Raw genomic sequence first — 12,607 nt, 5'->3', positions numbered from 1 at the left:
GCAGTGGAACCCAATTCTATATAATGAACCATAAAAAATAACATTAACTTCATAAATGCTGCTTAAAATAGATAAGGAAAGACTTGGCAGAGGCAGAGGCCATACCTAACCTACCTAATCTAATGATACAGCCCCTAACAATTCTATTGATCCTTTTTATACGGATGCATAGACGCATGAACCGATGCATCCAGATTTCATCTCAGATTGTATCACAGCAGCTCTACCAACATACTCGCGTCTTGCCGGCACATCGGTACAAATCGATTAATCTTCCCATCCCTAATCTGATCTGAACATTTAATACTAGCAGTAACATGTGTCTTTGAACCAGCTAAAACCCCACCGCTCTCATAGCTTTGTTTTGGACCATGGCAGGAAGCAGCTTTTTTCAAAATAAAAGCTCTAAAAAGCCACAGTCCACTCACTACCTGCTCAGCAGCAAAAAGCACACACACACGTGAAGAGCTAGAGATTTAAACAATAACTATTAACTGTAAATAAGCTAAGACTTTCAAAAATATCAGTACCTGTGGGCACTTACAATTCAAAAGGGTATTTGTAATTTCAGTGATTAAACCTCAAACACTGCACTGTCACTCAAATCTGATGCTTATGTGCAAACACCAGAAAAAACTTCTTTTGAATTGATGCATTTAAAAAAAATAAATAAATAAAAATTTTTACCACAGTCATCTCAAAACTTCTCCAACAAACAATTAAAAACTATACTGACTTAATCACAGTTTTTGTTTTTCTGCATAAATGACTTGAAAAGCAGCCTTTCTGCTCAGTGACTAATTCAATACTGACATTAGGCGCTGTGAAATGTTTGCCTTCAGGCTTCTGTAGAGACATAAATCCTGTGCACGTTGTTCACACGCTCGGGACGTTCACATGTCCGTTAGCGTCTGAAGCTACAGCTCGGAGCAGGTGGACACAAATGTCCTCACACATGCACGCAGAGAAATGCTCGCCTCTCGTCGTTCCACTTCACACCTCCTGTTGCTGAGGAGCTAGGCTCCAAATATACGGTAAGCCAGAAGGGCCAAATTTCACAGCCTGCACTGATATAGCCTCTCAGCTGGTGATGACCACACCCCAAACTCTATTTACTGGAAACAGGAACCTCGTCTTTCAGGCCGTCTGGATCCAATCGCTGCCGTTTCCAAAAGAGGTTGCAGAACAATGTGAGGAAGCTCGCTGGAAACTGAAATGACCTCAATAAGCTCAGAGCCTCGCTGCTCCATGTTGACAGAAATGGAGCAGAATTCACTTTTTTTATTAAATATAAATACTCTCCTGACTCCCACGGGTGAGATTTGATTTTTAAAAGAGGTTAGAGAGCATCATCCCTGCTCCACTGCTTATCCTTAGCTCTCTCTGTTTTAGTTCCGAAATGTAAAATGTCTCTCAACACACTCATACAGAAAATATTCCCCTTGTACATCATCGGGCTTTAAGAATACAGCAGAAGGCATTAACAATGCAGCCAGAGAGAAAACATCCTTTTACCACAATCCTCTCATGCACCAGGAGCCAAACATTAGGTGAGACTGCGGCTCTGACTCTAATAAATGACCTGTCATGTCTGGATAAAGTGGTACAAAGTCAACCCTGTGTGAATCACTGCAAGCTGGAAGGTTTAACCTGCTGAAGCTTTGAAAACACTGACATCACGTCACGTTAAGTTTCAACACTCACCGTTGAAGAAGCTCTTGACCTTCAGGTACCCGACGCTGAGGCGGAGGACGGACAGCTTGTCCAGTCGAGCCCTGACCTCCTCGTTGAAGGGCAGCAGGCTGGTGAGCTTGTCCAGCTCGCTGTTGAGCCGGTCACGGTGGCGTTTGGACGGGTTCGACTTGATGCCATCGGGAGGTGGAGGTTTGGGGCTACGGACACAGAGGGGCAAAAAACATGAACACAGTGACAAAGACCCAATGACAACACTTACTTTAGGAAAATTAGGAAGGTGACTTAACGGACAAAGTTTTCAGGTTAGCCAAGGACAAACAGAAGGACACGGGGGTAAAAACATCCAAGTCTAAACTTCTCTCTTTCAAAAAGGTCAGTTTCCTTTGAATCAAAGCTTTGCTGAGACTGAGAAAGGTCACGATGAGTACAAGAAACAAGCTCGAGGCTAAATGTGTTCTGTATAGCAACGTGCGTGTGCGTCAGTGCAACAGCAGCTGGGATAAATTGAGATGACACACAGATAACACAGCAGACACTGAAAACTACAACAGAGAAACACGAGGCAAAAAAGGGAAAACATCAAATATTCTGTCCAGTGTTTGGGAGTGATGCTGTGTTTTTCACTGAATTATTATATGACATAAACACAATATTCCCATCAGTTTTCCCACAGTTTGCTCTTTAAATTGTGCCTTGTTGCTCTGTAAAGCTCCAGTGGCAAACAGCTGTTTACACATTTGCAGGGGATATAAATGTGCATTCACTCTTTTGTGGGTTTCCTGGAAATTCAGCTAAAAATCTGCACTTAATGTGGATGGAAGCTGAGCCTACCGGTGATTCACGGCTTTGTGTGATGTGGTTGCATGAAACAACACACACAATGACACACACAGGCTTTCCATTTTTCACCCTGAGGAGTAATTATATTACCCCATAATTTTCACAGTCTCTTTACCTGCTTTTTCATGTAATCAAAGTTCAGAGAATAAATCTACGTCCACACAAGTCGAGCTGAGCTGAACTGATCGCTGGGGATGAAAAAAAAAACAACAAAAAAAAAAAAAACAAAGCTCGGACCACCTCAACCCTCCAGGGGCAGAGGAACAAGCTGTCTCGCTCTATCCACTGTTGGCATGGGAACCAGGTGTGCAATGATGTCACCTGTTCCAGGACTTGTTTATCACCTGTGTGTTCAGCTGTGATCTGTCAGAGACTCGTGTACATTAGGATGCACAGGATTTACAACAAAGTGCTGCTTCCTGAGGTTGAATGCAAACTGCAGCCTGAGCTACATTCACGTTATTAATGGTTTATTATTTCCAGTTTGCCTGTTACCAATGCAGCTTTTAGATTGTTAGATCTCAGTTAATATAACCTGCCAATTATTTAATTATATGTAGATAAATCATTTCCTATCAAACCCTTAAAAAAATAAATAAAATTCTATTTTCATTTCTCCCAGAGATTTCTGAAGCAGCTACTGTGCCCACCTGTGTGCAGATACTAGAAAAACTCATCACCCTGCACACCGGTGGCCTAGTTACCCATTTTAATTTTAAGAACGGCTTCGATAAGATATATTTATAGACGGGCATTCAAAAGTCCTGATGACACCAGCCGCTTCAGTCGAATCATATTAGTTTCCATATCTGCCTCATCACATCACACACAGCAGCTCTGTTGTTTTTACTGCTCTGATGTGGTGAATAAAGCCTGATCGCTCAGGCTGTTGGGCTGCAGGTCAGCTGCATCAGGCCAGATGTAGCTGAGCAGCAGAAAGCAGCTCTGTATCTGTAACTGAAACTCCGGTGCCCGGCGGTAAACCCAGCGGCTCCTCGTCTGTAACTCAAACCAGACTCTCCCTGCACAGACGGGCTTTTCTTTCATCCAGAGAAGGTGCGAAGCTGTGGAGCACCTCGGACCCGCCCTGGATTTGCCTCTCATTTACACCGTCGGCTGGTTGGTTTGCAGAGACGACGGGGGCTACGTGGTGATTTTCACTTTATAAAGTTAAACCACAGTCTGGTATCTGATTGGACAGACTTTAGGTTAGGAGTCTCTTCAATAAAAGGTTAAGAACATTTTTACCTGTAGGCGAGATGATTCAAGATGGTTTTCAATTATTTTCTGAACTCTCAGACCAAAACAGGCATCCACTTGAACAAAGTCTCACCAAAATTAAACCATGAAGTCACAAACTGTACCAGAGGAGCTGAAACACAAATCCAAGCTACTGCCTGTAAAACGAAACGAGAGCAGTTTTTTCCCCCAACATAACAGAGAAAGAATGCTGGTTTATCGTTTACATTTTACTTTGAGCCAACTTGGATAAAAGTGTGTTGAAATCATATCAGCTACTGAGCTCACACAGCAACCGCTCGATCTAACGAAGACGACTGAAAAGCTCATAAGGCCAAGACGACACTGATGCTCAGCGTTTGCTGCAGAAAATCACCTCAGAGACATTTACTGCCTTGCTAAAGAGCAAAGGTCGTCCCTTCTTTTGTTGGACTCACATATAAACACTAACAAGAGCAACATGAGGTTGTCAGAAAGGGCTTTAGGAAGCTGTCAGGGATCGTTTTTACTATTTTCTGTCAATTTCTATGCAAAAAAAAAAAAGAATGTTTCAACTAAATCCTCACCAGCTGTCAGGAATATAATATGGGCAATAACTGTCAGTAGCAGCTCACAGCTTCAGTGGCACACTGAAGGACACTTCAGCAGAGCATGTGGTTGTGGGAATGGAACCAGTGACCAGTTACAGACCAGATCGACTCAACAGGACTGATGTGTTCTGGTTTCTAAGGTTAAACCACATTCAGACGTTCCTGCTGGGGTCTGCAGGTCAGGTGAAGCCAGTTGTGTGAAGCTGGTTGTGTGAAGCTGGTTGTGTGTGTCTGTACTTTCTACTGTGGCTTTGACCTTTAACCTCTGATCACCTAAGGTGCCCGGAGTGTCTAAATGCTGCCTGAAGTTGCAGAAAACAAATGAAAATGAAAAGTACAATAAAAAAGTGAAGTTTTACAGTAGATGCCAGACATTTGATGCTGTATAATATGCACACCTAATGTATAATTACACAGTTTAACTACTTCCCAATAAAATACCGTGTGTCTACTGATCAAATCAATAGTTAGACGTGTTAAATGTCTAAAGAAAGACTAGCTGGACATGGAGTACAGTAAAATAAGATGAACTCACGTCTTTACCTTACAATCAGTGCTCTGTGAAACTGCTGAATTTCAGACGAAACAAGCCCAAACTAAACGATAAGAGCCTCCTGTGAAAGGCTGAGTGTGGATGAAATACCACAGACAGTGTGGTAAAAAGGAATGTGAAGATGGCGTCCAAATGTAGGAGGTCACCAGCTGTCAAACCAGAACAACTTACGCCTGAAGTCTACTGCTTTCATATAAGCTTAGTAAGAACCACATATATATATATATATATAAATAAAAGAAATTTAAGGACAGACTGGAAAATGAAATGTAAATAAATCACAGTAAAGGTGAAAGGAAAGTGTCTTGAGTGGAACGGCTGCACTGTAACATACATGTGTAAAATGTGGACATTCGCCCTGACGAAGCCCTCCTTCCCCCACTCCTGTAAATAAGACATCTGTTTCCAATAATACTCCAGAACACAACATCTCTGAAATGGAGGAGAGATGGCTATCGCTGCATTCCTGACAGGCACAACTCCCTGCAAGAACAATGAGCGGCCAGTGTTGTTGCTTCTCGTTTTATCTACCAAATCTGTCCTGGAAGGGGCGTGAGTGTGTGAGAGAGTGTGTGTGTGAGAGAGTGTGTGTGTGAGAGAGTGTGTGGAGTTGTGTTGGGCTTGCAGAAACACTCCCCTGTGCTCGTACAAAGGCACTTTGTCTCCGACGGGGCAACGACACCTTTCCAGAACAAAAGAAACCAAATACGATTTCAGTGTCTGTTCCCTGATGGAGTTATGATACCGGAAAAAGAGCAAGAGTGTGAGAGCTCTGCTGGTATCAGGCTGAGAAAGGTTCAAAGCTAACAACAGCTAATACGTTATAGTCGATCAGTGATGCTGCATATGAATGTTCAACGTTTACGTAAGACAAATGCTTCTTTACTTCCCCCTTGATTTTATTCTGAAATGTGTCCATCTGTTTTTATTTGTGCACACACGTCTGGATTTCCTAAATTAACTTCGTCTTTCCCACAGTTTCATATCGTACTGGACTGGCTGCATCCTAAAGTACTATGAGAAACAACTTGTGAGTTCAGAGAACTACTTCACATTAAATATAAAAAAAATCATAAGTATGATGATGTCGACCTCCTGTGGTTTTTTTTAAAAAAAAAAAAACACCTTCAGTCAAACAGTAAGAGATTTTAAATAGATAAGCAGATAGGAATATCTGAAAAAAGATGTTTGTTTATTACTAAGAGTGAAAGATCACCGCGTTTTGACACTGGTCGGCGTCAGTCACATGTCAGTCATGAGAAAAGCAGCGTGTCTCCATCAGCATCAGCATGACCTCTGCTCTAACCCACAACAACAAGCAGCAACGTCCGATTCCAGCTGAGCTCAGGCCAGTTCATTGAGTTTGTGCTGTCAAACCGAAATCACCAGCACTCAGACGCATCTGCAGGCCAACACTGAACAAGCACCAGCGCATGTATGTTCCACAGCCGCTGTGCTAAAACTCTGTTCTCTAAAGTCCACTAACTGTGAGGTACTTGTACCTGCTCTAACATGGAAAAGCAGCAGGAATAGACAGAAACCAAAAATCCTGGTATTTTCTTAATGGACATTTTGACAGATGCTTTTACAAGTATATACGTTTCTTTGCCAAAAGTATGTGGACAGCTGATGTAACCTGCTCTCTTATTTCCTGATGTGCTGTTGTAAGTTGTTTTGTTTTTGCTTTAAATGAACTATAAGCAGCTGCTGTTGTCTTGGGGGTCTAGCAGCCAGACATCAGTGTAGATATGGAAAGACTACCCAGCAAAGGAAAAAGCAGTTTCAGCAGGTGTCCACATACTTGTGGCCACGCGGTGTATCGATGTCAGGCTTTCAGCCTTAGCTTCATAACTTCAGTGCAGGTGAATAATGTTGTGTCTCCTTCCTTCCTCAGGCGTTACCATAAACCGAACTGCTCTGGCTCTACACTGCAGTGTAAACATAAAGGTAAAGCGCCTCGGGGGGGAAAGACTGCCCCGAGACCGCCTCCAGTCCCGTCCGTGGGCGACACAGACTCACTCATACCTCACTGCAACGCCGCCACCACCACCAACACTAACACCCTCCTCCCAAAGAAAAGAAAGATAAACTCTCCGAGAGCCACTTTTCCTCAAAGACGAGGCGAGTGAACATGGCGGACTTACGTAACCGTTTGCGTGACACAGAACTATGTTAATTTGAGTCGAGGGAGGGAGGGGAAAAAAAAAAAAAAAACAACCCCCCAAAAAACAGAGAGAGACAGAAGGAAAGGCAGGAAAAAAGTATGTTGTGGCAGTCGGAGGAGGAGGAGGAGGAGAAAACACAGAGCGAGTCTCAGATTACGCCATCCTCCCTCCTCCCTCGTGGAAACATCTCGTGAGAGCGCTCTCGCTCCATGTCCTGATTATGATTAATGCAGGTACTACCACACACACACACACACACACACACACTCAAACCACGGTTCTGGCACGGTTCTGCCGTGGTTCCCTGCTCAGGCCCTGTGGTTCTGTATGGAGCAGTTAACACTCTGTCTGGCTTGTTAAACTTAAAAAAACACAATGAGGAATTATGTGCACTTCAGCATGGTGCTGCAGAGAACCACGCAAAGGCTCTCTGGGTCTAAGAAGAACCACTGAAACACCTTGAATTAAAAAAAAAATAAATAAAACAGGCTTTATAACAAATGATTTTTTGCATGGTGCTATGAAAAGAACCCTCAGCAGGTTCTTTAATTTTATTCCGCATGCCTGCATTGCATTAGAGAACATCCCTGAACGTTTTTTACAGCACCATGAAGAATCCATTATCTATACTGCTTATCCTATAAACGGGGGGTGGCCACCCCTGGTCTTCAAAGGCCACCACGCTGCTCTACTGACTGCTGATTACCTGGGTCAGGTGTGTTCAACCCATCAGAATCTGGAAGGGCAGGGATAGTTGGTAAACAAGCAAGGCAGCAGCCCTCAAGAACCAGGGGTGGTGGTGTGGGGGGGCTGGACCTGATACCTGATCCCAGCTGACACTGGTGGGAGAGGGAGGGTACACCCAGGACAGGTCTCCAGTCTATTGCAGGTCTCTGAGTAGCATTTTACTTTAACACAGTGCTTTAGGGAACCTCCCTTATAACTTATTAACGTGCCTTGCAGGGTCTATAACAAACTGTTTGGACAAGATCTCTGCATGTTCTATAGGCCCATGAATGGTCTAGGAAGGAGCAGTTGGCATGCTGCATCAGAATACGTCTCTAAAGAGAATGAAGAGTTCTCCGCAGCACCATGCAGAACTATTTAACCTTTGTTAGGGTTCCTTACACATACAGTAAAGGCCTCTCTGGAGCCAGGAGGCATCGATTTAAGAACGTCTGTGTTTTGTGCAAAGCAGACAGGATTCTTCTGTGTTCTTACAGCAGAAGAACCTGCAGTTTAGAACCTTTCTATGCAGCGACCTGGTTTCTGTTATGGGGCAAAGAAACGCTCTGCTTATATGCTCAATTAGGAATCACTGGTTCCCAAAATGGGGTCCAGAGTTCCTTCACAGGGTTCTAGCAGACTCTGATCCCCACTGCAGGTGTATGAAGACCATAAGGATTCCATGAAGAACCACCTAAAGTGCTAGCAGGAACTTTAATAAAGAACCACCTTAGGATTTCTACTCAGCCAGATGACAGAAACATGATTTGCGACTGCACAGACACACTGAAGAATAATTTTCTGTTGCTACAATACGCACCAGCACTTCTCAAATTGTGGTCTGGGTCCCCCGCGGGCCCTGAAGGGGATTCCAGGAGGAAACAAGATGCTGAGCATGTTTGCTTAAATCAGAAGTACAATCATAGGAAAGTGGCATGAAGATCTTACTGATGTGGGGTTTCACTCTCTCTCCCACTGCTTAACCTCCCCGCCTATAACAGTTTCGAATAAATAATGAACTCTAAGTCATTACATGTCCCCCAGAGAACGGTTCTTCACAGGACACGTCGGTAAAATGAGATTCTGGTGTTTTTAAGCCCGGGGCCCGTTTGCACGCACCAGTCTGGGAAGCCCAGTTGTCTCAGATGGTATAATTAGATTTGAATCTAACTCAAGCAACAGTTTTCTTTATTTTCCATGGTGGAAAATAAAAGGCCTGCAGTGTTGTTGGACACTTCGCATCATGTCGGTCTGGCTGGCCAACGTTGCATAACCACAGCAGGGAAAATAGACTTTACGGGCCTTATGGATTCAACTCAGGACAACTCGGGCCGCCACCATCGAAGACACACAGCAGAACTTCCCATGTAACACAGGCTGCAATGCAAACTGACTGACTGGTCTGCAGATGTTTGCACAGCTGTCAACATCTGCACAAACACACTAATTTGCGTGAAAAAAGGTGCAAAACTGCAAAACATTTGGACTGTGTGAAGAAGGCGAAGGCATGAAGGCACCGATGCATGTTGGTTCTCTAGAAACACGAGTCCTGAGTGCCCTAAAAATCACAAGTGTGGACCACAGCTGTAGTTTTACAAAGTACTACACTGCAGTACTGCAGTACAGAGAGTACAACAGGTATGTGTTAGTAATGTTAGAGATTAGTCAAACACAACAGTCTCATGTTAGACACAGACTGAGGCGCTGTGTGTTTATATTACACTATAATATTATATTATTATTATTATTATTATTGTTATTTTGTGCGGGTCTGTTGTTCACTTACATTTTCTGGACCGGCTTCTTCCGTTTCTTCGCCGCGTACAGCGCCGTGGTAGACATGTGGCGAATTTACAGACGACAAAGTGTGAAAAAGTCTGTTTAGGTGGTTTTGTATGCAGGGTAGTAAGTCCAAAGGGGTCTGGGAGACTCACATTCCCCGAAAACCGGCTGAAAATCGCCTTAAAAAACCAGACGGGGTAGAGAAAAGCCTTTAACGCTCCCGGGCTGAGTCTGAGCTGGAGAGAAAACCGACTTTCTGTCGCGGAGTTAGTCCGAGCAGGAGACTGACGTAAACAAACTGTCACCACGTCTCATGTTCTCGGTGTTTACGTGTCCCCCCGCCGGTGCGGCCCGAATACCGGGGCTTTCTGCCGTTAAAACGACTCCAAAAAGTCCTCGGACGGTTTTGTGAACGTCCTCTGCCTGCGCGTCACCGCCGTTGTGATTTGACAGGGTTGCCGCCGCGGCCGCGAGCTCGGTCCGCGGTTTGCGTGCACGCGCGCTCGTGTCAGTCGCTGTAATGAGAGAGCAGGAATATTTAAGGTGGTCCGAATGTGGGCCAACCGGGACCGGCCCCGCGGACGAGGACTGACGGGAAAACCGCATTCCAACCGGAAGACCTTAAGAGGAATATTTGTTTTTTTTTCCCCACATTGTCATCCTATTATATTACAGTATTACATTTAAATAACAATAATAATAATAACTAATAATTGTTTTTAACATATTATCCTCCCTCAGACAACAATATTATACAACTACCATAATATTATAAATCTTTACATATTCACATTAAATCTGTTTACTCTTACATTTAAGTCATAAATAAGAAAACATCAAATTTTTATTTAACTATAATAAGTATAAAAGTATAAATATATGATATACTTTGGCAAGTTAGTAAGTTCTGGGTATAACATAATAAATTAAATATAATTCAAATAATTCTGTTATACTAATAAAGTTTTTTATTTACAAATTCATGATTATTTGTCATTGATCCTAATACATGAGCAGTAGACAAATATACATTTTCTGAACTCAATTATATTTTGTACAGTGTTTTGACTTTCAAACAGAAAACACAGTCTGACCAGTCCAAATCTGTTTACTGGCACAGTCACATTTCCTGTGTCATGCAAAGCAGCTTTGGTGCAACATCTCAACCAGTGAAACACACGACCTGTGCAGAGATAAGAAAATAAATGAATGAACAAACTACACTGTTTATACAGGTGACAAACATCTGCCCAGATATTCTCATCTGGAGACTCTTCTCCCTCTTCATTTTGTCAATTTATCCACCAGTATTTATTTCTTACATATTGTGGCCTATGACAAAACACATTAAGAGCTTTCAGCGGAAGTGCTTACCTTGGTCCCGGTAAGTCCAGAGTAAAGAAGGCCCAAAGCAGATCCACAACATGGTGCTAAGGTTTCCTTTGGGGCTGTAAAAAGTAAAACAGTGTTGGAGCTGATGCGGGTTTGGTTGCGTGTGTTGCGGTGGAGTCACGACTGTCAGAAGCTCATTAACCAAATTCCGTACAGGTGTGAGCACGGTCACGTGATTCACTAATTAGCCACGTCAGCAAAGCAGCTGCACTGACTGAGCCCATTCTCCTACCTGGTTAGAAAGGAGCAGGTCACTTTGCGACCAAAACACTATTAACAATATTCACATTTACAAATACTAATAAAGTTTTATATAAAAATAATTCAATAAATAATGATAGTTTGTTTTTTTAATATTAAAGTCCTTCAAAATAAATGCACACTTTGATAAATGAATGATACTGATTCATGACAGGACACTAATGTACATATAAACACACAAATGCAGTTAAATTTACTACTGTGAATATTACTGTAATATTACAGTGAGACATAGTTTAGTTCATACATCTATTGAGATTATAAAATCTAAATAAAATATAGTTAAAATGTTCAAATCCTTCCCTGCTCATACCGAATAGTTGAACTGGAGTTTTTAGAGTCATTTATTTTGCATTGCAGTCTATGTCACTTCATTCCTGTGCTGTGTTTTATGAATGAAATGAAGCCGCATTGATTTATTTTAATAGAGAGAAATAGACTTTGAGCTGAGCCCTCAGGTCCAGCTGTGGGCCCCTCACCATGATGGAGGATCCAGACTCTGAACTCTTATGAAACGTCAGGTTTGTTTATGTGTCCTTAAAATAGCTGGTGGCCAAGCCGAAAACAAAAGTTCTTACTGAAAAGCTGACATCTAGGAGATTTTCCCAGGACTGTGTTGTCATGTGTGGGGAAAACAAACGTCTAACGTCGGCCAGATTTTTGGGTGACGCCGTAAAAAGACACGATTGCTGTAAACACCGTAAATGTGTCCGTCACACAGGGTGGTAATGGACAGGTGAAGGTTCAGGTTCTGCACACTCCCTGTCCTGGCAAAAGTTTGCAGTGACAACATGAACCGGCTATTTGGCAGTAAGTCTCCGTGTCCTCCTACGCCCTGTCAGAGTGAGGTGAACCAGGTTTTACAGGGTCATGGATCTGAAGGATCCCTGTATTGTTCATTGTACTCACTGCAGTCGGTGTCAGCCTGATATATCATGGCGCGTCTGTGCTCGGCGAGGGACTTGCTCCAGCACGCCATGAACCGAACTTCTCAACCTGAAAGGCAAACACGCTCATGGCTCGTGACCCAGTGCAGCTTCAAAATAAAAGCTTCATCGGTCCAGTCTGATTATCTGTTGAGCAGCATCTGCTGGATGTGAAGTAAACAGGTATTTTCATGCCTTATTGTGTAACGTGCTGCTGGTTTCCACAGCTGGAGCATCCAGAGGGTTCGCTCCATGCTGCAGAGTGTCCTTTCATTAACATGTTTATTACGAGGAATAAGTTAAAAAGCCCTGATCCAAAAATCTGGTCAGCGGCAGCCACGACAGACAGATGTGCCAGAGGAAATATTTGACTTCCTCATCTAGACTCAGCGATGTTAGAATAAAACAACTGTGTGACCTCACAGATGCTCTTTATCG

At 43.1% G+C, this 12,607-nt stretch overlaps 1 protein-coding gene across 2 annotated transcripts in view; it reads right to left on the bottom strand.

The window, feature by feature from the left end:
* ahr2 (aryl hydrocarbon receptor 2) overlaps positions 1–10,061 on the bottom strand; it is a 52,957-nt gene extending 42,896 nt beyond the window's left edge. For both annotated transcript variants that reach the window (XM_026301435.1, XM_026301437.1), the window contains exons 1-2: positions 9,595–10,061; positions 1,705–1,892 (exon numbers count right to left, since the gene is read on the bottom strand). In XM_026301435.1, coding sequence (XP_026157220.1) covers positions 1,705–1,892; positions 9,595–9,650 — 244 coding nt within the window. In that variant the 5' untranslated portion in view covers positions 9,651–10,061. The remainder of the gene's footprint in view (positions 1–1,704; positions 1,893–9,594) is intronic.
* Positions 10,062–12,607: the final 2,546 nt, after the last annotated feature.

Source organism: Mastacembelus armatus, chromosome 2 (assembly GCF_900324485.2).
Source record: "Mastacembelus armatus chromosome 2, fMasArm1.2, whole genome shotgun sequence".
NCBI classification, from domain to species: domain Eukaryota; kingdom Metazoa; phylum Chordata; class Actinopteri; order Synbranchiformes; family Mastacembelidae; genus Mastacembelus; species Mastacembelus armatus.
The sequence above is the reverse complement of the archived record's forward strand: the minus strand, read 5'-3'. Positions and strand labels throughout refer to the sequence as shown.